Source organism: Salvelinus fontinalis, unplaced genomic scaffold (genome assembly GCF_029448725.1).
Source record: "Salvelinus fontinalis isolate EN_2023a unplaced genomic scaffold, ASM2944872v1 scaffold_0002, whole genome shotgun sequence".
Taxonomy (NCBI): domain Eukaryota; kingdom Metazoa; phylum Chordata; class Actinopteri; order Salmoniformes; family Salmonidae; genus Salvelinus; species Salvelinus fontinalis.
Genome location: NW_026600211.1, coordinates 2,025,239 through 2,049,042, shown reverse-complemented (window position 1 = coordinate 2,049,042; position 23,804 = coordinate 2,025,239). Strand labels below are relative to the sequence as shown.

Below are 23,804 nucleotides of genomic sequence, written 5' to 3'. Positions count from 1 at the left end.
TCACATAATAAGTTGAATGGACTTACTCTATGTGCAATAATAGTGTTTAAAATGATTTTTGAAGGGCTACCTCATCTCTGTAAGGTCCCTGAGACGAGCAGTGAATTTCAAACACAGATTCAACCATAAAAGACCATGGGAGTTTTCCAATGCCTCGCAAAGGGCTGGGTAAAAAAAAAAGCAGACATTGACTATACCTTTGAGCCTGGTGTAGTTATTAATTGCAATTTGGATGGTGTATTAATACACCCAGTCACTACAAGGATACATGCATCCTTCCTAACTCATTTTCCTGAGAGGAAGGAAACCGCTCAGGGATTTCCCCATGAGGCCAATGATGACTTTAAAACAGTTACAGAGTTTAATGTCTGTGATAGGAGAAAACTGAGGATGGCTCAATAACCTTATAGTTACTCAGAGTGGTCTCATAGACTAGACGTAACATAGTAAATGTAAATCCGGGATACTCAAATTAGTATAATATGTTACGTTTGGTATGGTTACATAAGACAGAAGATTACTGAAGGCAAAACCAAAAAGAGGATGGTTGGTCATGGTGGATGGGTAGGCATACAACGCGAACGTCTAGCAACCCAAGCGTTTCGTGTTTGAATCTCATCACCAGCTAGCTAACGTTAGCATTAGCCCCCTAGCTAACGTTAGCCACAACAAATTAAAATTAGTAACATATTGTACGTATTGGAAATTCATAACATATTATACAAATTTTAATTCGTAACATATCAAACAAAATGGATGATGGACATCCACAATACACAGTAACATATGATACTAAATGGAGCGTTGCGAATTTACCTACAGAATTATACGAAATGCTCTGAGACCAGGTTGTCTAAATGACAGCATGAAAAAAAGAAAGCCTGTAAAGAATAAAAATATTCCAGAGATGCATCCTGTTTGCAATAAGGCACTAAAGTAACATTTTAAAAAATGTGGCAAAGAAACTAACTCTATTCCGTTCATTTTTATCCTAAAAAACTCCCTAGCCTTTGCCGTTGACAAGCATACCCATACCATGTTGCAGCCACCACCATGCTTAAAAATATGAAGAGTGGTACTCTGATGTACTGTGTTTGATTTGCCCCAAACATAACACTTTTTTTATTCAGGACATAAAGTTAAGCACAGGCAAAACCCTAGAGGAAACCCTGGTTCATTCTGCTTTCCAACAGATACTGGGAGACAAATTCACCTTCCAGCAGGACAATAACCTAAAACACAAGGAAAATATACACTGGAGTTGCTTACCAAGGCAACATTGAATGTTCCTGAGAAGCCTAGTTACAGTTTTGACTTAAATCGTCTTGAAAATCAATGTCAAGAGTTGAAAATGTCTATCTAGTAATGACCAACAACCAACTTGACAGAGCTTAAAGAATTGTAAAAATAATGATGTGCAAATGTTGTAGAATCCAGGTGTGCAAAGCTCTTAGAGACCCAGAAAGACTCACAGCTGTAATCACTGCTAAAGGTGATTCCAACATGTATTGACTCAGGTGTGTGAATACTTACGTAAATTAGATGTTTATGTTTTTCATTTTCAATACATTTGCAAACATTTCTCAAAACATGTTTTCACTTTGTCATTATGGGGTATTGTGTGTAGGAGAAAAGAATCTGTTAAATACATGTTTAATTCAGGCTGTAACACAACAACATGTGGAATAACTCATGGTGTATGAACACTTTCTGAAGGCACTGTACACACACAGGGAGGTTGAACTGAAATAAGTTAACATGATTAGCATGTATCATAAGCTTCAATTGCATCAGTGGTGCAATCAGCAACAACAAAACATTGGTCAGAATTCTGTTCTATGCATTTAACAAATTAGTGCACCTTGTTTTGAAGGCATTAGCAGCAGAAATCACAATGTAAAAACCATGTAAAAAGGACAAATTGGAGGCTATTGTTCTCAAATTTGAACACAAAATCCACTTTTCAAAAGTGCAAACGACAGTGTCTTTAATAGTAAGAAAGTTAAATAATCTCACTCAATAATAATTACAGCTCCCACAAGAGAAGAAAAAAAATAGTAATAAAGAACAATTTTACAATAAAACATTGTGACAGCGCTTTTTACAACATAATTGTTTATACTCTGGTAGTGCAAATGAATTGTTATAGCAGGATGTCAAAGGGTGATCTTTTTAGAATGTCCATTAACATTTCCCGCCCTATAGTTGTGGAAATGACAAAAATCGAAGGAATACTTGATGGGAAATGGTTTATGAGATCAGTCATAATTTTCGGACCCTGTAAAGAAATGGAAATAAAATACATTCAAGTGTAATTAATAAATAAATATAACCAATGTTCTCATTGGAAAGTACCGTTCAGGTACTTTTCATTCAAAAGTAATTTTCAATCCCTTTCAGTGTCAAGAGTTGTCCAAGTCGAACACAGTGAAGCTACACCATCTTTGCTCTCCTCCTCCTCCTCCTCCTTCTTCTCCTTCTCATTCTCCTTCTCATCCACCTCCTCCTCCTCCTCCTTCTCCTCCTCCTCTTCTCCTTTCATTTATTCAAGAGGATCAGCCTCAGGAAATTACCTCAGAATCTGGTTCAGAGTCAGAGTTGTCCAAGTTGGACACAGTGGAACTATACCACTCTTCTGTGCCCTCATCTTCATCCCCTCCTTCTCTTCCTCCTCCCCCTGCTCCTCTCTCGGACAGCATCGCCATAGCTGCCTGGTGGTAAGGGTGTTTGCGTCTGGTGTGTCGACGCAGGGTGTTGCGCTCGGCGAAGCGTGTGTGGCACAGCGGGCACTGGTAGGGCTTCTCTCCTGTGTGTACCCTCTGATGGCGCTGCAGCTCGCCCGCCTCCCTGAAACGCTTGGAGCAGATGGGGCACACAAAGTTCCTCTCGCCCGTGTGAATGTGCTTGTGTCTCTGTTCAGGGTCAAAGGACGAAGGTCACGTTTGTTAGATAATAATATACATTCATGTTCATATATTATGATATGTTTATTTCTACTTATTACATAGCAGTCATAACAAGATGAAATCTGACACAAGGACCTAGTTCCACTTCAAACACAATCAAAACAGATAACCTGCCTAAATGACTACCAACCCGTAGCACTCACGTCTGTAGCTATGAAGTGCTTTGAAAGGCTGGTCATGGCTCACATCAACACCATTATCCCAAAAACCATAGACCCACTCCAATTTGCATACCACCATAACAGATCCACAGATGATGCAATCTCTATTGCACTCCACACTGCCCTTTCCCACCTGGACAAAAAGAACACCTATGTGAGAATGCTATTCATTGACTACAGCTCAGCGTTCAACACCATAGTACCCTCAAAGCTCATCACTAAGCTAAGGACCCTGGGACTGAACCGCTCCCTCTGCAACTGGATCCTGGACTTCCTGACGGGCCGCCCCCAGGTGGTAAGAGTAGGTAACAACACAGCCGCAACGCTGGTCATTAACACAGGGGCCCCTCAGGGCTGCGTGCTCACTCCCCTCCTGTACTCCCTGTTCACTCATGACTGCATGGCCAGGCACGACTCCAACACCATCATTAAGTTTGCTGATGACACAACAGTGGTAGGCCTGATCACCAACAACGACGAGACAGCCTATAGGGAGGAGGTCAGAGACCTGGCCGTGTGGTGCCAGGACAACAACCTCTCCCTCAACGTGATAAAGTCAAAGGAGATGATTGTGGACTACAGGAAAAGGAGGACCGAACACGCCCCCATTCTCATCGACGGGCTGTATAGGAGCAGGTTGAGAGCATCAAGTTCCTTGGTCTCCACATCACCAACAAACTATCATGGTACAAAGACCATGACAGTTGTGAAGAGGGCACGACAATGCCTATTCCCCCTCAGGAGACTGAAAAGATTTGGCAGGGGTCCTCAGATCCTCAAAAGGTTCTACAGCTGCACCATCGAGAGCATCCTAACTGGTTGCATCACTGCCTGGTATGGCAACTGCTCGTCCTCCGACCGCAAGGCACTACAGAGGGTAGTGCGTACGGCCCAGTACATCACTGTGGCCAAGCTTCCTGCCATACAGGACCTCTATACCGGGCAGTATCAGAGGAAGGCCCTAAAATTTGTCAAAGACTCCAGCCACCCTAGTCATAGACTGTTCTCTCTGCTACCAAATGGCAAGTGGTACTGTAGAACCATGTCTAGGTCCAAGAGGCTTTTAAACAGCTTCTACCTCCAAGCCATAAGACTCCTGAACATCTAATCAAATGGCTACCCAGACTATTTGCATTGCCCCCCCTCTTTTACACTGCTGCTACTCTCTGCTATTATCTATGCATAGTCACTTTAATAACTCTACCTACATGTGCATATTACCTCAATTACCTCTGTACCGGTACCCCCTTATTTTACTGCTGCTCTTTAAATTATTTGTTACTTTTATTTCTTGTTTTATTTCTTGTTAATTTTTTTATTGTATTTTTTAACTGGTTAGGGCCTTGTAAGTAAGCATTTCACTGTAAGGTCTACACCTGTTGTATTCGGTGCATGTGACAAATTACATTTGATTTGATTTGAAAACAATATGTCATCATGAGCCCACCAAATCACCACACCACAAGTCAAACATTTATGAACAACTGAGCTCACCTGCAAATGGCTGGAGCGTTTGAAGGCCTTGCCACACTGCAGGCAGACATGGGGTTTGTTCTGAGAGTGGGTGATGGAGTGACGCTCCAGGTCAGACAGGTAGTAGAAGATCCTGGGGCAGAGAGGGCAGTCGAGTACCCTTCGTGGCCCAGAGGAGGGAGAGGAGGCTGGGGACAGGGGGTCCAGAGGGTCCAGCGGGTTCAGGTTCCTGGGTCCGCTGGAGGGGAAGATGGGGGCAAGGGGAGGGGAGGGAGGAGCGGTGGCGGAGGAGAAGTAGAGATGGTCGTCCCATGGGAGGGAGGTGTGCTTTGACTCTGGGGCTTTTGATTGGTCGGATGCCTCCAAACTGAAGTCAAAGGACAGAGAAGGGGATTGCGGGTGTGTAAGGGGAGGGGATTTAGTAGGAGATGACCCATTTGGGACAGACTCCGTTTGGGTTTCTTCAGTAGATAGTGACTGATGATCGGTGTTGGGGTCACAACAGTTTGGTTCAGTGTGTTTGTGAGGAGGTGAGCTGAGTAGAACTGCTTTAGAACTGCCATCAGCACTGGGCTGCTTGGAGGGAGGGCAGGAGACCACAGAGGGGGAGGTCAGGGGGGCGGGAGGGTTAACGATGGGACTCTCTCTTGATAGGATGATAGGGGAGTTGTTGGGTGTCGATCTAATAACTGGGTGGGAGGGATTGGCAGGGAGGGATGACACTGATGTGGCGAGCTGACCAGAAGAGAGAGAGAGAGAAAGAGGGGATGAAGAGGAGGCAGTGATTTGGGAGAGCTGACCGGTGGAGGGGTCAATGAGAGCAATGGGGGTGGAGGTAGAGAAAGACTGACCAGAGGAAGAGGTGGAGGAGGAGGAGAGGAGAAGGAACATAGAGGTGGAGGCACTAGGAGTGTTCTGGGTGAGGGAGAAGGGGAGAGAGAAGGCCAGGAGGCCTGGGTTGGCATCAGTCTTGGTTAGGGGAATGGAGGAGAGCTGGGTGGAGGAGGGGAAGAGGAGGATGGGGGTGTTGGAGGAGGGGTTAGTCAGGATCTGGATAGGCTGAGGGGGTTGGAGGTGTACAGCAGAACCAGAGGGTTGGGAAACAGCAGCACTAGCCTCACTAACAGATTTCACACCTGAATCTAGAACCTTAGGGGGTTCCGCATTCTGTGAGAGTTCTGGGTTCTTTGAGTGTTCTGTATTTTTTAGAAGTTCTGACTTCTGTGAGGGTTTCATAGACGTAACAGGAGCGGGACATGTGTTTTCCTTGTGTGTGTGTGGAGTTTTTACTAAACTTTGGCTGAGGTAAGCGACCCTTGCTGTGGTTAAATGAGACGACCTGTCATCCTCTACCTCCAATGAGCTGGACTGCACCTTTGGCTGGCTTGAGGGGGGGTTGTCTGGCCTGGAAGAGTTCACTTGGGGCACTTTGTGCCCCTCAGGGTTGAGTGTGTATGGAATACCCTGGTCATCTATCAGGAGAAGACCTTCACTTTCAGAGTCTATGGAAGAGAGGGAGGTGAACACGGAGGTAGAGAAGAACAAGGGAGACAAGAGAGGTCCCCCCAAAATGTCAGCTCCATCCATTCTCAATATAGAATCCTCTTCATCATCATCACCATCATCTTCCTCTACTATGTCCCTATCTCCATCCCCCTCTACCTCATCAACCTCCATAAGCAGTGAGCTCTCATGCCAAAGGCTCCTCTCCTTAATCTCTCTCTTTTTAGGGAAGCTCAGATCCAATACTTCTCCCTCCTCTTCCTTTCTTCTCCCCCAAACTCCTTTCCCTGCCTCCTCTCTCTCACCTCTATCCTCTCCTGGTCTCTCTTTTGCACCATGACATCGACTAGGGGGTAGGAAAAGAGGGATTACTCTCTCATCCTCTCTATCTTTCCTTTCTTTCTCTCCCCTTATACCTCCAGCCCTCTCTGCCTTGGCTGTGTCGGCCATGAGAGGCGTTTCAGGGACAATGGGACTACCATTCCTGTCTTGTGTAACATCCCTCTCTCCATCTCTCCTCTGATCCCTCTCTTCTGTCTCCATCCTGTAGAGAGGCTCCTCAGTGTGTTCTATCTCTTCAACACAGACATCCTCCATCTGACCCGTACCAGTCACAGTAGTGGAGGTCAGGGCATTTCAACTGGTCCCAGACCAAACAGCTCTGGCTTCTAACCTACTCCCTTTAGAATCAGAGGGAGGTGCGTCTTTGGTAGAGCTGAGAGCTGCAGAGTCTGTGATTGGCCTGTTGCACAATCCAGGAACGTCTGATTTGACTCTGATTGGTTGATCGCACACACCAGGAGACTGTGATTGGTTGGTTGAGCCTGCAGGGTTCAACTGCTTCCTGTAATGCTGGCTGTGTCCCGCTCACATCTGGCGCTCTCCCAGCCCCTCCTCGTTTTGCCTAAAAAGGTTTTGATTGGAAACCTATACTGGAGTACACCTGTTTAAGGGAGCATTATTGGAGGTTACCTGGTGGGCAGGATAAGATCAAGGAGTCCACTGGCTCCTCATGGATCTCTGGCACAGTCCCCGATCTCTTCAAGGATTGGCCCGACACTCCTGTCATCTGAGCCGCCATTGGTCAGAACCCCTGTCTGTTGAGAATCCATTTTGGAACATGCCTGAATCTGTAAAATGGGGATTCAATATTTTATCATCTTAACAAGAGATTAATTATTACAATCAAATAATAAGAGAACTTGTCAATCAAATGACTATAGGCTTCATTGATAAGGAAGATGTCCTGAGGTGCCCAGGTGTCTTTATGCTATTTCACAGGATATCAGAGCAGCAAAATTAGGAAGTTGATTCAATTAGTATCATGTTGTTAGAATATCTTACTTGTTCTTTCATTGTGCATAATGAAATATGCCTAGACTCAAACTATTCACGTGGACTAAATAGGCTATTATGAATTTCTTAAACTCCTATTCTTGTTTTACTACAAAAACAGGGCCTTCAGGAAGTATTCACTCCCTTTGACCTGTTCCGCATTTTGTTGTGTGACAGCCTGAATTGAAAATGGGTTAAATTGAGATATGTTTGTCACCGGCCTACCACACAATACCCCATAATGTCCAAGTGGAATTATGTATTTTGAAAGTTTTACAAATTCCTTAAAAATGAAAAGCTGAAATGTCTTTAGTCAATAAGTATAATAAGTATTCAATCTCTTTGTTATGGCAAGCCTAAATAAGTCCAGGAGTAAAACATTGCTTAACAGGTCACATAATAAATTGCATGGACTCACTCTCTGTGCAATAATAGTTTTTAACATGAATGACTACCTCATCTCTGTACCCCAATTATCTCTAAGGTCCCTCAGTCGAGCAGTAAATTTCAAACACAGATTCAACCACAAATACCAGGGAAGTTTTCTAATGCCTCGCAAAGAAGGGCATCTATTAGTAAATGGGTACAAAAAAATCCCTTTGAGCATGGTGAAGTTATTAATTACACTTTGGATGGTGTATCAATACACCCAGTCACTACAAAGATACAGGTGTCCTTCCTCACTCAGTTGCCGGAGATTTCACCATGAGGCCAATGGTGACTTTAAAACAATTACATGGTTGAATGGCTGTGATAGGGGAAAACTGAGGATGGATCAACAACATTGTAGCTACTCAACAATACTAACCTAATTGACAGAGTGAAAGAAGGAAGAATGTACAGAATACAAATATTCCAAAACATGAATCCTGTTTGCAACAAGGCACTAAGGTAATACTGCAAAAAATGTGCAATTCACTTTTTGTCTTGGATACAAAGTGTTATGATTGGGGCATCCAATACAACACACATTACTGAGTACCACTCTCCATATTTTCAAGCATAGTGGTGGCTGCATCATGTTATGGGTATGCTTGTAATCGTTAAGGACTGTGGAGTTTTTCCTGGATAAAAAAGCTACGGAATTGAACTAAGCACAGGCAAAATACTAGAGGAAAACCTGGTTCAGTCTGCTTTCCCCTAGACGCTGGCATTTGAATTCACCCTTCAGCAGGACAATAACCTAAGACACAAGGCCAAATCTACACTGGAGTTGCTTACCAAGAAGACAGTGAATGTTCCTGAGTGTCCGAGTTACAGTTTTGACTTAAATATACTTGAAAATCTATGGCAAGCTCTGAAAATGGTTCTTCGGCAATGATCAACAACCAATTTGACAGAGTTGAAAGAATTTTGAAAAGAATAATGGACAAATGTTGCACAATCCAGGTGTGGAAATCTCTTAGAGATTTACCCAGAAAGACTCACAGCTGTAATCACTGCCAAAAGTGGTTCTAACATGTATTGACTCAGGGGGTTGAATACTTATTTAATCAAGATATTTTTGTGTTTTATTTTTCATAATTTTGTTTAAAAAATATTTTAAAACATATTTTAATATTTCTTACACTTTTACATTACAGAGTATTTGGTGTAGATTGTTGGGGGGGGGGGGGGGGGGACTGACAATTAAAACCATTTTAATCGCACTTTGTAACAACAAAATGTGTAAAAAGTCCAGGGGTGTGAATACTTTCTGAAGGCACTGTAGGTTAAATCATCCCCATCACCTTTATAACATCCCCACCACCACCTTCCACCTCGTCATTATCACCATTACATTGTCACCATCATCATCAATGATCGTCATCATCAACAACATTATCATCGTTCAAACCGGTTCCAATTCCTGCTATTATCTCAATAACTTGAGGCGAGATTTGTTTTAACGGCTACAGCGTGTGGTCTCATGCTCTACAATCAGTGATTACCTGATATGCTTAATTGCTATGATTGTCAATCTTCAAAATGTAACGCAACATGCGTAAATTACGCACATGTTACATTACATTTGCTGTTATTATGGACTTCACTGGTTTTATATCATTTGCTTACCGAGCTCTAAACAAAGTCGTCAATATACCAAATAGCATGAACGCGACAGTCTGCAGTGGAGGGTTCAAGAGAGCATGATGTTAGCGAAATCATACTATCCGGGGTAAATTTTTCTTTCGATTTCAGAATGTCATTTGTCTGCCATAGTCTAATACAAAATAAGACATTCGTTAAATATCTGGCAACGGGTTTGGGTCGATATCATATTTGTTTTTCCTCCATTTGAACCCTTATCCATCCTTGTACTGTATTTATGTTGGAATAAAAAGTGTCGCTGTTCATGGGAGACGCCATTGCGCGCAGTCCGAGGTTCGAATAGCCAAACCCTGTTTAATATCTGTGGATGTACTGCGCATCAATGGACACGACACTCGAACCTGGGACAATGTTTGCTAACTGCATTTAATGTAATATATTCGGCTCACTTATTTTTAATTACGCCGCGGTATTTGTCTAAATTATGTTGATATTTTTGCCGTAATAACTGCCCTTGCTGTCTATGGACCCACAACCAGCCATTTTACAAGTCGAGGGTTCGAGCCCTGTAGGGAGCGCAGCCCTACAGCTGGCAGAAAGAGCGATGTAGGAAACTTTACCGGCATATTGTAATTTATTTCACTAACTTAATTGTCTGGACATACACTTGTCAATATAACAGGTGTGGGATGCGTCCGGTATACTGTCCATACATTTAAAACTGGATAATAAACTACATACTCCACCCATAAGTCACTCGCTGCATAGACACTGGCTTACCCGAGCTGTGGATACTTCCGGAGGACCAAATATGAATGAGAGGCGGACTAGTTAGAAGTGGAGATTCTGCGCGCAGCTTGCTGCGCGAGCATAGAGAGGTAGGAGCTCATGGTGTCGCAGCATTCGCCGTCGGTTAACGCTATCTGGGATCCTTGGGCCGTCCTAACTTTAACCCCTACCCATACCATAACCTTAACCCTTAACCAAATGTAAACTTTTTGGGGGGTAGAGACGTCCCAAGGATACCGGATAGCAAGGACAATTCTGTGTCCGACTAGACTCAACCCATGTTGAGTAAACAGTGGGCAGCTACTGTGAATGGTATGAGATCAGATCAGATCACCATTTAATCCAAGTACATATAACATTAGAAAATACAAAAGATGGATATGTGTGTGTGCGTGCGTGCGTGCGCGTGTGTGTGTGTGTGTGTGCATGCTCGTGTGGGAGCGAGAGAGAGATATCAGGGTGTCCTAATTGTTGTGAGAATCAAGTGTTCATCTCTATTTCAATTACATGAAATATCACATTCATCACATCACAGCAAAACGTTGTTTTTATTTCAAAACCGTCACATCAATAGAACTTCCAAGCCTCAGGGCTTGGTGTGTCAACAACATAAGGAGGAGGAGTATCCTGAGGGCCAGCTTGGGGCAGGAACACACTATGTTAAAACAAAACAACACGTCAGGTCAGTCAGATCCCGCAGTGGGAGGAGTCAGAGTCACACGGTAACAACACATGAAGTGAACATTTGAACTATATGAGTTATGACTACGTTTTACTTCTGTATTAATGCATGTATTATCATTAACACAGCTATTATTAAGACATGTAGAGCCTATCATTGGTAGAGGCTGAGAGAGTGGGGGACAAGAGATAGAGATGGGAGTGTTGGGGTATTAGTCCAGGTCTACAAGAGAGCAGGCCTCGATCTCCGACACCAGCCGATGAGGGAACAGTTTGTACTGCAGCCAGGTGGGTTCTGGGACACAGAAGGAGGGAGGTGATAGACATGTTACATCAAATGAAGACAATATAAGCACATACTGTCTCTGACTGAACCCTGAGGTCTCCTGCACACTGAACAGTCACATAGAGGGACTAGTAAGGCACCAAGGGGTTTTCCATAGATCATGTTAGACAGGGCACCAGTTCTGTGGTCCCAACTCACCCAGGTAGCAGAATGGGGGGTTGAGCCTGCCGTCGAAACAGGTCTGTGTGTAGGGGAAGCTGCACTGCTTCCTGGAGTGTTTACAGTAGAACGTCACACTCTCCCCGTGGGGAACCACCGAGTCTGTCACGTCATAGGGCCAACGCTTCAGCCCACCAATCAGAACACGGCTCCGCTCCGCTGGGATTGGACAGCGCGCTAAGAGCAGGAAGTATAGGATGAAGAACAAATAAAGAAGAAAGGTCAATATTCTATCTACACTCTCTCTGTCTCTCACACACACACACACACACAGTGGGCCCTGGGTGTATCAGTTAGGACTCACCTCTGCAGTAGGGCACTGCGCTCCAGGTGCCGTTGGGCTGGCAGGTGACCCGGTTGGGTCCATCCAGCAGGTGGTTCTTCTTACAGAGGTAATAGATGGCATCGCCCACATCGTACTCAGTCCTCTGTACCGCCACCAGGTACCCCTGGTTTACCTCCTGGGGGGGCGGGCACCACACCCCTGGAACAGGAGAGAGAGGGTCACTGTATATACACATTTACATGTTCTTCCTGTTCAAGCCTGCACACCCTGTGAGTCCCTAGGATCAGACCAGGATGCAAGAACATTGCTGAATGAATTGGCAAGAGATGTTATTCTCTGTTTTGGCCAAAAGGTGGCAGTAAAGCACTATGAAACATAACAACCGACATGTCAGTCTCTCTCACATAAAAAGACACACACACACAAAGTAGAACGATTTCAAGTGCAGAGTGCAATAACCTCCTCCGCAAAATACACACACACAACCACACATTCACACACTCACACTCAAAAGGCCCAATCCATCCACCCACACGCCTACCATCACATTCCATGGCTCTGATGCTTGCCCTCTGCTTGCTCTCTCTCTCTCTCTCTCTCTCTCTCTCTCTCTCTCTCTATCAAACACTATATATTATAAAACACACACACATACTTTGACAGATGGGGTGAGGGTACTGCCAGGTCTGATCAATATTACAGAGATTCTCACTGTTTCCCACCCGCTCCCTGGAGAGAATTGGGGGGGGAGAGAATGAACGAGAGGGAAAGAGAGGGGGAGAGAGAGAGAAAGAGAGAGGGGGGGTGGTTATATGACTAATTGACTGGTAATACACTAAGCGGTGTAGCAGGGGTTAAATGTTCACCTCTCTGTGGGCTCTGTTTCAGAAAGTGTGTATTTTGCATACAATACATGATTCCAACTGACATATGCATTGGGATGTGATACATTATTAGATGTGAGTCAGTAAAAACCTCTCTAGCTTGCATCCCTACCTTCTCCCTCTCCCTCCCTCCCTCTCTCACCCTCCCTCTCTCTCTCTCCCTCCCTCTCTCTCCCTCAATCTCTCTCTCTCTCCCTCCCTCCCTCTCTCACCCTCCCTCCCGCTCTCTCCCTCCCTCTCTCACTCTCCCTCCCTCCCTCCCTCTCTCTCCCTTCCTCCCCTCCCTCTCTCCCCCTCCCTCCCTCTCTCTCTCTCCCTCCCTTTCTCACCCTCCCTCCCTCTCTCTCTCTCTCTCCCTCCCTCTCTCACCCTCCCTCCCTCTCCCTCCCTCCCTCTCTCACCCTCCCTCCCGCTCTCTTCCTCCCTCTCTCACTCTCCCTCCCTCCCTCTCTCTCCCTTCCTCCCCTCCCTCTCTCACCCTCCCTCTCTCTCTCTCCCTCCCTTTCTCACCCTCCCTCCCTCTCTCTCTCTCTCTCCCTCCCTCTCTCACCCTCCCTCCCTCCCTCTCTCTCCCTCCCTTTCTCTCCCTCCCTCTCTCACCCAGACAGACAGGTGTAGCGGATGGTTGTTCCAGCGACTGCAGATCCATCGATGCTGAAGGTGTCGGTCACCTCCTCAGGTAAAGGACATGAGACCTGAGGGGAGGTGGGGGCTACAGAGGGGGCAGACGTAGATGCACATGAGAGAGGGAGGAGGGAAGAGAAGAGTGGAAGAGAGAGGGAGAAGGGAAAGAGAGAGGGGGAGGGAAAGGGAGAGTGAGAAGCACATCTGTAACAAAACACATTTGTACATTCTGTTCTTCTGGTTCACACACACACACACACAGGGTGCTGATGATATTTTGCAGTGCCTTCAGAAAGTATTCACACCGCTTGACTTTTTCCACATTTTGTTGTGTTACAGCCTGAATTTAAAATGGATTAAATTTAGATTTTGTGTCATTGATCTACACACAATTCCCAATAATGTGGAATTATGTTTTTATACATTTTTGCTAATTAATGAAAAATTCAAAGCTGAAAGGTCTTAAGTCAATAACTATTCAACCCCTTTGTTACGGCAAGCCTAAATAACTTCAGGAATAAACATTTGCTTAACAAGTCACATAATAAGTTGCATGGACTAACTCTGTGTGGAATAATAGTGTTTATTAACATCATTATTTTTGAAGGACTACCTCATCTCTGTACCCCACACATACAATTATCTGTAAGGTCCCTCAGTCGAGCAGTGAATTTCAAACACAGATTCAACCACAAAGACCATGGAGGTTTTGCAAAAGTTGATGGGTAAAAAAAAAGCAGACATTGAGCATCCCTCTGAGCATGGTGAAGTTAGTAATTACACTTCGGATGGTGTATAAATACAATCAGTCACTACAAAGATACAGGCGTCCTTCCTCTGTTGCCAGAGAGGAAGGAAACCGCTCAGGGATTTCCCCATGACACGGAACCCAAACCGGCTGCGCACGTGCGCCATCGTGCCACATCGTGCATAAATGTATTTTGCCCCCCCACATGAAACGCGATCACGACACGCAGGTTAAAATATCAAAACAAACTCTGAACCAATGACATTAATTTGGGGACAGGTCGAAAAGCATTAAACATGTATGGCAATTTAGCTAGTTAGCTAGTTAGCTTGCACTTGCTAGCTAACGTTAATTTGTCCTATTTAGCTAGCTTGCTGTTGCTAGCCAATTTGTCCTGGGATATAAACATTGAGTTGTTATTTTACCTGAAATGCACAAGGACCTCTACTCCGACAATTAATCCACACATAAAACGACCAACCAAATCGTTTCTAGTCATCTCTCCTCCATCTAGGCTTTTTCATCTTTGAACTTATGTGGTGATCGCATCTAAACTTTCATTGTATTACCACGACAACCGGCAACAAAGTTTGTCTTTCAATCACCCACGTGGGTATAACCAATGAGGAGATGGCACGTTGGTACCTGCTTCTATAAACCAATGAGGAGATGGGAGAGGCAGGACTTTCAGCGCGATCTGCGTCAGAAATAGGAATGACTTCTATTTTAGCCCTTGGCGTCGCAGACGCTCGTTGGCGCACACAATAATTGAATAACATGGATTTCTAAATATATTTTGCGATGCTCGCACACGGGATGTGTCCGGTTTGGTCAGCATGTGAGGCCAATGGTGACTTTAAAACAGTTTGTCACACCCTGATCAGTTTCACCTGTCCTCGTTCTTGTCTCCACCCCCCCAGGTGTTGCTTGTTTTCCCCAGTGTATTTATCCCTGTGTTTCCAGTCTCTCTGTGCCAGTGTATTTATCCCTGTGTTTCCTGTCTCTCTGTGCCAGTGTATTTATCGCTGTGTTTCCTGTCTCTCTGTGCCAGTGTATTTATCCCTGTGTTTACTGTCTCTCTGTGCCAGTTCGTCTTGTATGTTCCAAGTCAACCAGCGGTTTTCCCGTACTCCTGCCTTTGCTATTCTCTTTTTTCCAGTCCTCCCGGTTTTGGCCCTTGCCTGTTCTGGACTCTGTACCCGCCTGCCTGACCATTCTGCCTGCCTTGACCACGAGCCTGTCTGCCACTCTGTACCTCCTGGACTCTGATCTGGTTTTGACCTTTTGCCTGTCCACGACCATTCTCTTGCCTACTCCTTTTGGATTATTAAACATTGTAAGACTCCAACCATCTGCTTCCTGTGTCTGCATCTGGGTCTCGCCTTGTGTCATGATACAGTTAGAGTTTAATGGCTGTGATAGGAGAAAACGGAGGATGGATCAACAACATTGTAGTTACTCCACAATACTAATCTAAATGACAGAATGAAACAAAGGAAGTCTGTACAGAATGAAAATATTCCAAACATGCACCCTGTTTGCAATAAGGCACTGAATTAATGCTGTATTATATGTTTGGGGCAAATCCAACACAACACATCACTGAGCACCAGTCTTCATATTTTCAAGCATAGTGGTGGCTGCATCATGTTGTGGGTATACTTGTCATCGGCAAAGACTAGGGAGGTTTTCTTCAATATAAAGAACATGAATAGAGCTAAGCACAGGCAAAGTAAAAAGAGAACCTGTTTCAGTCTGCTTTCCAACAGATACTGGGAGGCAAATCCCCCTTTCAGCAGGACAATAAACTAAACTGCAACTTACTAAGATGACATTGAATGTTACTAAGTGACCTAGTTACAGTTTTTACTTAAATCGTCTTGAAAATGTCTAGCAATGATCAACAATGAACTTGACAATCCTTGAAGAATTTAAAAAAGAATAATGGGCAAATATTGTACAATCAAGGTTTGCTGAGTTCTTAGACTAATCCAGAAAGGCTCACAGATGTAATCGCTGCCAAAGGTGATTCAACATGTATTGACTCAGTGGGTTGAATATACTTCTCTCTCTAATCAAAATATATAATTTTTCATGAATTAAAAAAAACATGTTTCTGCCACTGAGACATTAGAGAGTATTTTGTGTAGAGATTGTTGACAAAAAAAAATCGATTAAATATATTTTAATCCCGCTTTGTAACACAACAAAATGTGGAAAAAGTCAAGGGGTGTGAAAACTTTCTGAAGGCCCTGTATGTCATTCACTGGTGGTGCCAATGTGTTGTTGAGCATAATACCATTCATAGCCTACACACATACAGAAACACACACACATCAGCATGTAACTAATGTGCATAATACGATTCATAGAAAATACAGGAACACTACAGACAAATACACACACAGACAAATACACACACACAGAGCAGCGTTTAGCTAATGTGAATAACGGGATTGAGAGAAAGTTAACAACTGGAGTGCATTCGGAAAGTATTCAGATGCCTTGACTTTCTCCACATTTTGTTACGTTAGTTTTATTTTTAAATGGATAAAAAAAAAAATCCTCATCTGTCTACACACAATACCCCATAATGACAAATTGAAAACAGGTTTTTAGACATTTTAGCTATTTTTATTACAAATAAAGAACAGAAATATCTTATTTACATAAGTATTCAAACCCTTTTCTATGAGACTCGAAATTTATCTCAGGTGCATCCTGTTTCCATTGATCATCCTTGAGATGTTTCTACAACTTGATTAGAGACCACCTGTGGTAAATTCAATTGATTGGACATGATTTGGAAAGGCACACACCTGTCTATATAAGGTCCCACAGTTGACAGTGCATGTCAGAGCAAAAAGCAAGCCATGAGGTCAAAGGAATTGTCCGTAGAGCTCAGAGACAGGATTGTGTCGAGGCACAGATCTGGGGATGGGTAACAAAACATTTATTTAGCATTGAAGGTCCTCAAGAACCCAGTGGTGGAAGAAGTTTGGAACCACCCAGACTCTTCCTAGAGCTGGCCGCCTGGCCAAACTGAGCAATGGGGGGGAGAAGGGCCATGGTTAGGGAGGTGACCAAGAACCCGAGGGTCACACTGACAGAGCTCCAGAATTCCTCTGTGGAGATGGGAGGACCTACCAGAAGGACAACCATCTCTGCAGCACTCCACCAATCAGGCATCTATGATAGAGTGGCCAGACAGGAGCCACTCCTCAGTTAAATGCACAAGACAGCTCGCTTGGAGTTTGCCAAAAGGCACCTAAATACTCTCAGACCATGAGAAACAAGATTCTCTGGTCTGATGAAACCAAGATTGAACTCTTTGGCCTGAATGCCAAGCGTCACATCTGGAGGAAACCTGGCACCAACCCTACAGTGAAGCATGGTGGTGGCAGCATCATGCTATGGGGATGTTTTTCAGCGGCAGGGACTGGGAGACTAATCAGGATCGAGGCAAAGATGAACGGAGCAAAGTACAGCGAGATCCTTGATGAAAACCTGCTCTAGAGCTCTCAGGACCTCAGACTGGGGCGAAGGTTCACCTTCTAACAGAACAACAACCCGAAGCACACAGCCAAGACAACGCAGGAGTGGCTTCGGGACAAGTGACAGAATGTCCTTGAGTGGCTCAGCCAGAGCCCGGAATTTAACCCAATCGAACATCTCTGGAGAGACCTGAAAATAGCTGTGCAGCAACACTCCCCATCCAACCTGACAGAGCTTGAGAGGATATGCAGGGAAGAATGGGAGAAACTCCCCAAATACAGGTGTCCCAGCTTGTTGCGTCGTACCCAAGAAGACTTGAGGCTGCAATCGTGCTTCAACAAAGTAAAGTGTCTGAATACTTACGTAAATGTCATATTTCTGTGTTTTTTTATTATAAATTTGCCTAAACGTCTAAAAACTGTTTTTGCTTTGTCATTATGGGGTATTGTGTTTAGACCAATGAAGAAAAAATACAATTTAATCCATTTTAGAATAAGGCTGTAACCTAACAAAATGTGTAAAAAGTCAAGGGGTCTGAATACTTTCTGAATGTACTATAGGTGTGAGATGACACAGCAGACAGGGAGAAGTGGAATGGGGGGGGACTCCTCTTCAGGATACATAGCGGTCAACACCTCACATGTCCCTTAACTGGCCAGGTGACTCATATAACAATAACCTCTGTAGGTTATAGGTGTTGCAGGTAGTCATAGCTATGAGTCAGGAAACTGAATATCCTCTGTGAAAACAGGAATCTGAAAATAGATTATGGTAACTGGCTGATAAGCATGCATACTGCTGCAGAGAGAGAGAGAGAGAGAGAGTGACAGTGACAGCGAGAGAGAATGACAGAGTGACAGAGAGAGTGACAGAGAGTGACAGAGAGAGAGAGTGACAGAGAGTGACAGAGAGAGAAACAGTGGCAGAGATAGAGAGAGATTGACAGAGAGAGAGAGATAGTGGCAGAGAGAGAGATAGAGAGAGAGAGATAGTGGCAGAAAGAGAGAGAGAGATTTATTTATTTATTTATTTATTTTATTTATTTAACCTTTATTTAACCAGGTAGGCAAATTGAGAACACGTTCTCATTTACAATTGCGACCTGGCCAAGATAAAGCAAAGCAGTTCGACACATACAACAACACATAGTTACACATGGAGTAAAAACAAACATATAGTCAATAATACAGTGAAAAAATAAAAAAATAAGTCTATATACAATGTGAGCAAGTGAGGTGAGATAAGGGAGGTGAAGGCAAACAGATATATGTATAAATAAATAAAAATATAAAAGGCCATGGAGGCGAAGTGAGTACAACACAGCAAGTAAAATAAAAAATAAAATAAAAAACACTGGAATGGTTGATTTGCATTGGAAGAAAGTGCAAAGTAGAGACAGAAATAATGGGGTGCAAAGGAGCAAAATAAATTAATAAATAAATACAGTAGGTAAAGAGGTAGTTGTTTGGGCTAAATTGTAGATGGGTTATGTACAGGTGCAGTAATCTATGAGCTGCTCTGACAGCTGGTGCTTAAAGCTAGTGAGGGAGATAGGTGTTTCCAGTTTCAGAGATTTTTGTAGTTCGTTCCAGTCATTGGCAGCAGAGAACTGGAAGGAGAGGCGTCCAAAGGAAGAATTGGTTTTGGGGGTGACTAGAGAGATATACCTGCTGGAGCGCGTGCTACGGGTAGGTGCTGCTATGGTGACCAGCGAGCTGAGATAAGGGGGGACTTTACCTAGCAGGGTCTTGTAGATGACCTGGAACCAATGGGTTTGGCGACGAGTATGAAGCGAGGGCCAGCCAACGAGAGTGTACAGGTCGCAGTGGTGGGTAGTATATGGGGCTTTGGTGACAAAACGGATGGCACTGTGATAGACTGCATCCAATTTATTGAGTAGGGTTTTGGAGGCTATTTTGTAAATGACATCACCGAAGTCGAGGATTGGTAGGATGGTCAGTTTTACAAGGGTATGTTTGGCAGCATGAGTAAAGGATGCTTTGTTGCGGAATAGGAAGCCAATTCTAGATTTGACTTTGGATTGGAGATGTTTGATGTGGGTCTGGAAGGAGAGTTTACAGTCTAACCAGACACCTAGGTATTTGTAGTTGTCCACATATTCTAAGTCAGAGCCGTCCAAAGTAGTGATGTTGGACAGGCGGGCAGGAGCAGGCAGCGATCGGTTGAAGAGCATGCATTTGGTTTTACAGTATTTAAGAGCAGTTGGAGGCCACGGAAGGAGAGTTGTATGGCATTAAAGCTCGCCTGGAGGGTTGTTAACACAGTGTCAAAAGAAGGGCCAGAAGTATACAGAATAGTGTCGTCTGCGCAGAGGTGGATCAGAGAATCACCAGCAGCAAGAGCGACATCATTGATGTAAACAGAGAAGAGAGTCGGTCCAAGAATTGAACCCTGTGGCACCCCCATAGAGACTGCCAGAGGCCCGGACAACAGACCCTCCGATTTGACACACTGAACTCTATCAGAGAAGTAGTTGGTGAACCAGGCGAGGCAATCATTAGAGAAACCAAGGCTGTCGAGTCTGCCAATGAGGATGTGGTGATTGACAGAGTCAAAAGCCTTGGCCAGGTCAATGAATACGGCTGCACAGTATTGTTTCCTATCGATGGCGGTTACGATATCGTTTATGACCTTGAGCGTGGCTGAGGTGCACCCATGACCAGCTCTGAAACCAGATTGCATAGCGGAGAAGGTGTGGTGTGATTCGAAATGGTCGGTAATCTGTTTGTTGACTTGGCTTTCGAAGACCTTAGAAAGGCAGGGTAGGATAGATATAGGTCTGTAGCAGTTAGGGTCAAGGGTGTCCCCCCCTTTGAAGAGGGGGATAACCGCAGCTGCTTTCCAATCTTTGGGGATCTCAGACGACACGAAAGAGAGGTTGAAGAGGCTAGTAATAGGGGTGGCAACAATTTCAGCAGATAGTTTTAGAAAGAAAGGGTCCATATTATCTAGCCCGGCTGATTTGTAAGGGTCCAGATTTTGCAGCTCATTAAGAACATCAGCTGACTGTATTTGGGAGAAAGAGAAATGGGGAAGGCTTGGGCGAGTAGCAGAGGGGAGGGCAGTGCTGTTGTCCCGGGTAGGGGTAGCCAGGTGGAAAGCATGGCCAGCCGTAGAAAAATGCTTATTGAAATTCTCAATTATAGTGGATTTGTCGGTGGTGACAGTGTTTCCTATCTTCAGAGCGGTTGGAAGCTGGGAGGAGGTGTTCTTATTCTCCATGGACTTTACGGTGTCCCAGAACTTTTTTGAATTTGTGTTGCAGGAAGCAAATTTCTGCTTGAAAAAGCTAGCCTTGGCTGTTCTAACTGCCTGTGTATATTGGTTTCTGGCTTCCCTGAAAAGTTGCATATCACGGGGGCTGTTCGATGCTAATGCAGAACGCCATAGGATGTTTTTCTGATGGTTAAGGGCAGTCAGGTCAGGAGAGAACCAAGGGCTATATCTGTTCCTGGTTCTAAATTTCTTGAATGGGGCATGCTTATTCAAGATGGTGAGGAAGGCATTTTTTAAAAATGACCAGGCATCCTCTACTGACGGGATGAGATCAATATCCTTCCAGGATACCCCGGCCAGGTCAATTAGGAAGGCCTGCTCGCTGAAGTGTTTCAGGGAGCGTTTGACAGTGATGAGTGGAGGTCGTTTGACCGCTGACCCATTACGGATGCAGGCAATGAGGCAGTGATCGCTGAGATCTTGGTTAAAAACAGCAGAGGTGTATTTGGAGGGCAAGTTTGTTAGGATGATATCTATGAGGGTACCCGTGTTTACGGAATTGGGGTGGTACCTGGTAGGTTCATTAATAATTTGTGTGAGATTGAGGGCATCAAGCTTAGATTGTAGGGTGGCTGGGGTGTTGAGCATGTTCAAATTTAGGTCGCCTAGCAGCACGAGCTCTGAAGATAGATGGGGGGCAATCAGTTCACATATAGTGTCCAGAGCACAGCTGGGGGCAGAGGGTGGTCTATAGCAGGCGGCAACGGTGAGAGACTTGTTTTTAGAGAGGTGGATTTTTAAAAGTAGAAGTTCAAATTGTTTGGGAACAGACCTGGATAGTATAACAGAACTCTGCAGGCAGTCTTTGCAGTAGATTGCAACACCGCCCCCTTTGGCCGTTCTATCTTGTCTGAAAATATTGTAATTGGGGATAAAAATGTCTGAATTTTTGGTGGTCTTTCTAAGCCAGGATTCAGACACGGCTAAAACATCCGGGTTGGTAGAGTGTGCTAAAGCAGTGAACAAAACAAACTTAGGGAGGAGGCTCCTAATGTTAACATGCATGAAGCCAAGGCTATTACGGTTACAGAAGTCATCAAAAGAGAGCGCCTGGGGAATAGGAGTGGAGCCAGGTACTGCAGGGCCTGGATTCACCTCTACATCACCAGAGGAACAGAGGAGAAGTAGGATAATGGTACGGCTAAAAGCTATGAGAATTGGTCGCCTAGAGCTACCAGAGCAGAGAGTAAAAGGAAGTTTCTGGGGGCGATAAAATAGTTTAAAGGAATAATGTACAGACAAAGGTATGGTAGGATGTGAATACAGTGGAGGTAAACCTAGGTATTGAGTGATGATGAGAGAGATCTTGTCTCTAGAAACATCATTGAAACCAGGTGATGTCATCGCATATGTGGGTGGTGGAACTGCAGGGTTGGATATGGTATAGAGAGCAGGGCTAGAATCTCTACAGTGAAATAAGCCAATAAACACTAACCAGAACAGCAATGGACAAGGCATATTTACATTAAGGAGAGGCAAGCTTAATCGAGTGATAAATAAGGGTCCAGTGAGTAGAGGTTGGTTGGGGTCGTGGCGATCCAGACAGCTGGCCGGGTATATGGCTATCGGTAGCAGCATAGGATGGAGGTCTGTTTGTAGATACCTCGTGCGTTTCCGTCGGTAGGTTCCGTGTAGTGGGGTTTTGTTCAGATAGCAGCCGATAAGACAGCTAACGATTAGCGGGCCTCAGATGAGCGTTCAGGTAACGCCGGGACGGAGGTGCCGGTTGGATAAATCCCTCGGGCAGATAACGTCGGCAGTAAGTCGTGAAGGCCCGGTGGGGTTCCGTATCTGCAGCAGCAACAAAGAAACGGGTCCGGATGGTGATGGAACTCCTCAGCTGGCTAGCTCCAGCATGATTTGAGTTAGCTCCGGGGTCGACGTAAGCCAATAGTCACACGGTATGCAGCTAGCTAGCTGCGAAATCAAGGTGCAAGTGTCCAGAGGCTGCGGTTGGAATCCGGGGAAACTGAGAGAAAAAAAAAAAGTCCCGGAATGCTCCGGTCCGAGTCGCGTTGCACAAAAGTGCCGGTAGATTATCGAGCTAGAGGAATAGCTGATGACCGCAAAACGTGGGCAGCTGAAACACCAACGCTAGCCAGCAAACCGGCTAATTTCGGGGCAGCTACAGATTAGCTTCTGGCTAGCTATCGGAGTAGCTTCTGGATTAGCTTTCAGGCTAGCTTCTGAATTAGCCCCTGGCTATCTTCCACGATGGATTTCAGATTGAGGTAAATAGTACTTATTGTAATTGGTGAAGCGGGTTGCAGGAAAGCTTTTGCAGGAAAGCTTTTGTAGTTGAGTTCTTGGATAATAAAATAAATAAAAGATATGTGAAGAAAAGGTGTAAATATATATATATACAGGACACGACACGACAACACGGAAAAATACGTCTGAACTGCTAAGCCACCTTGATTGACAGAGAGAGAGAGACAGTGACAGAGAGAGAGAGAGATTGACAGAGAGAGAGAGAGAGAGAGACTGAGAAAGAGAGAAAGAGAGAGATGCGGCATTAGTTGTGTAACCACATGGATGGCTCATTCCTGGAAGTATGAGAGCCTCTCGTTCGTGGAAATATAAATATCAAGAGAGGCTCTTTGTAGGGGTGTTGAAGTGACCTCAGATTTATAGGGAGGGATGTTCGATGGGTAGTGTGATATGCAGAGTAACTACAGCAGGTAGAGAGAGGCTCTCTTCTGTGTAAAACTCTCCCATAGACACACATGAGCAACATCAAAAGGGGTCAGTTCACTGAGTGGTTTTTGAATATATCTAACCATATACGTAGCTATATAAATTCTGTATGGGCGGGGTGAGTGAGTTGAGTGTGTGGCTGTATGGGGAGTGAGTGTGAGTGCCTGGAGCTGGGTTGGTTCAGTGTTCTAACTGTGGCCCTCCTCTCTCTGTGTGCTCTCCAGCCTCCCTCCCTCCCTCCCTGCCTGCCTCCCACACAGCCAGGGCCCCAGTGTGAAACTACTGTTGGCTGACAGGTAGCTCTGTCTTAAAGGAGTGATAGTGGAAGC

General features: G+C 44.7%; 2 protein-coding genes across 4 annotated transcripts in view; both read right to left on the bottom strand.

Moving 5' to 3' along the window:
* Nucleotides 1–710: 710 nt before the first annotated feature.
* On the bottom strand, nt 711–10,687 carry LOC129841842 (transcription factor Sp8-like). Of its 3 annotated transcripts, XM_055910159.1 has the most exons (4): nt 10,250–10,687; nt 7,076–7,233; nt 4,622–6,102; nt 711–2,912 (listed from the first exon to the last, which is right to left on the bottom strand). In XM_055910159.1, the coding sequence occupies exons 2-4, from the start codon at nt 7,182–7,184 to the stop codon at nt 2,562–2,564; spliced, it is 1,941 nt and encodes a 646-aa protein (XP_055766134.1). In that variant the 5' UTR covers nt 7,185–7,233; nt 10,250–10,687; the 3' UTR covers nt 711–2,561. The 3 variants fall into 3 exon arrangements, with proteins under 3 accessions (XP_055766134.1, XP_055766133.1, XP_055766132.1); XM_055910158.1 differs by lacking the exon at nt 10,250–10,687 and having other exon boundaries at nt 7,076–9,044; XM_055910157.1 differs by lacking the exon at nt 10,250–10,687 and having other exon boundaries at nt 4,622–7,166.
* Nucleotides 10,688–10,787: 100 nt separating this feature from the next.
* ntd5 (ntl-dependent gene 5) overlaps nt 10,788–23,804 on the bottom strand; it is a 37,932-nt gene continuing 24,915 nt past the window's right edge. The window contains exons 4-8 of the mRNA XM_055910161.1: nt 13,215–13,326; nt 12,386–12,459; nt 11,749–11,928; nt 11,424–11,621; nt 10,788–11,234 (exon numbers count right to left, since the gene is read on the bottom strand). Coding sequence (XP_055766136.1) covers nt 11,152–11,234; nt 11,424–11,621; nt 11,749–11,928; nt 12,386–12,459; nt 13,215–13,326 — 647 coding nt within the window. The 3' untranslated portion in view covers nt 10,788–11,151. The remainder of the gene's footprint in view (nt 11,235–11,423; nt 11,622–11,748; nt 11,929–12,385; nt 12,460–13,214; nt 13,327–23,804) is intronic.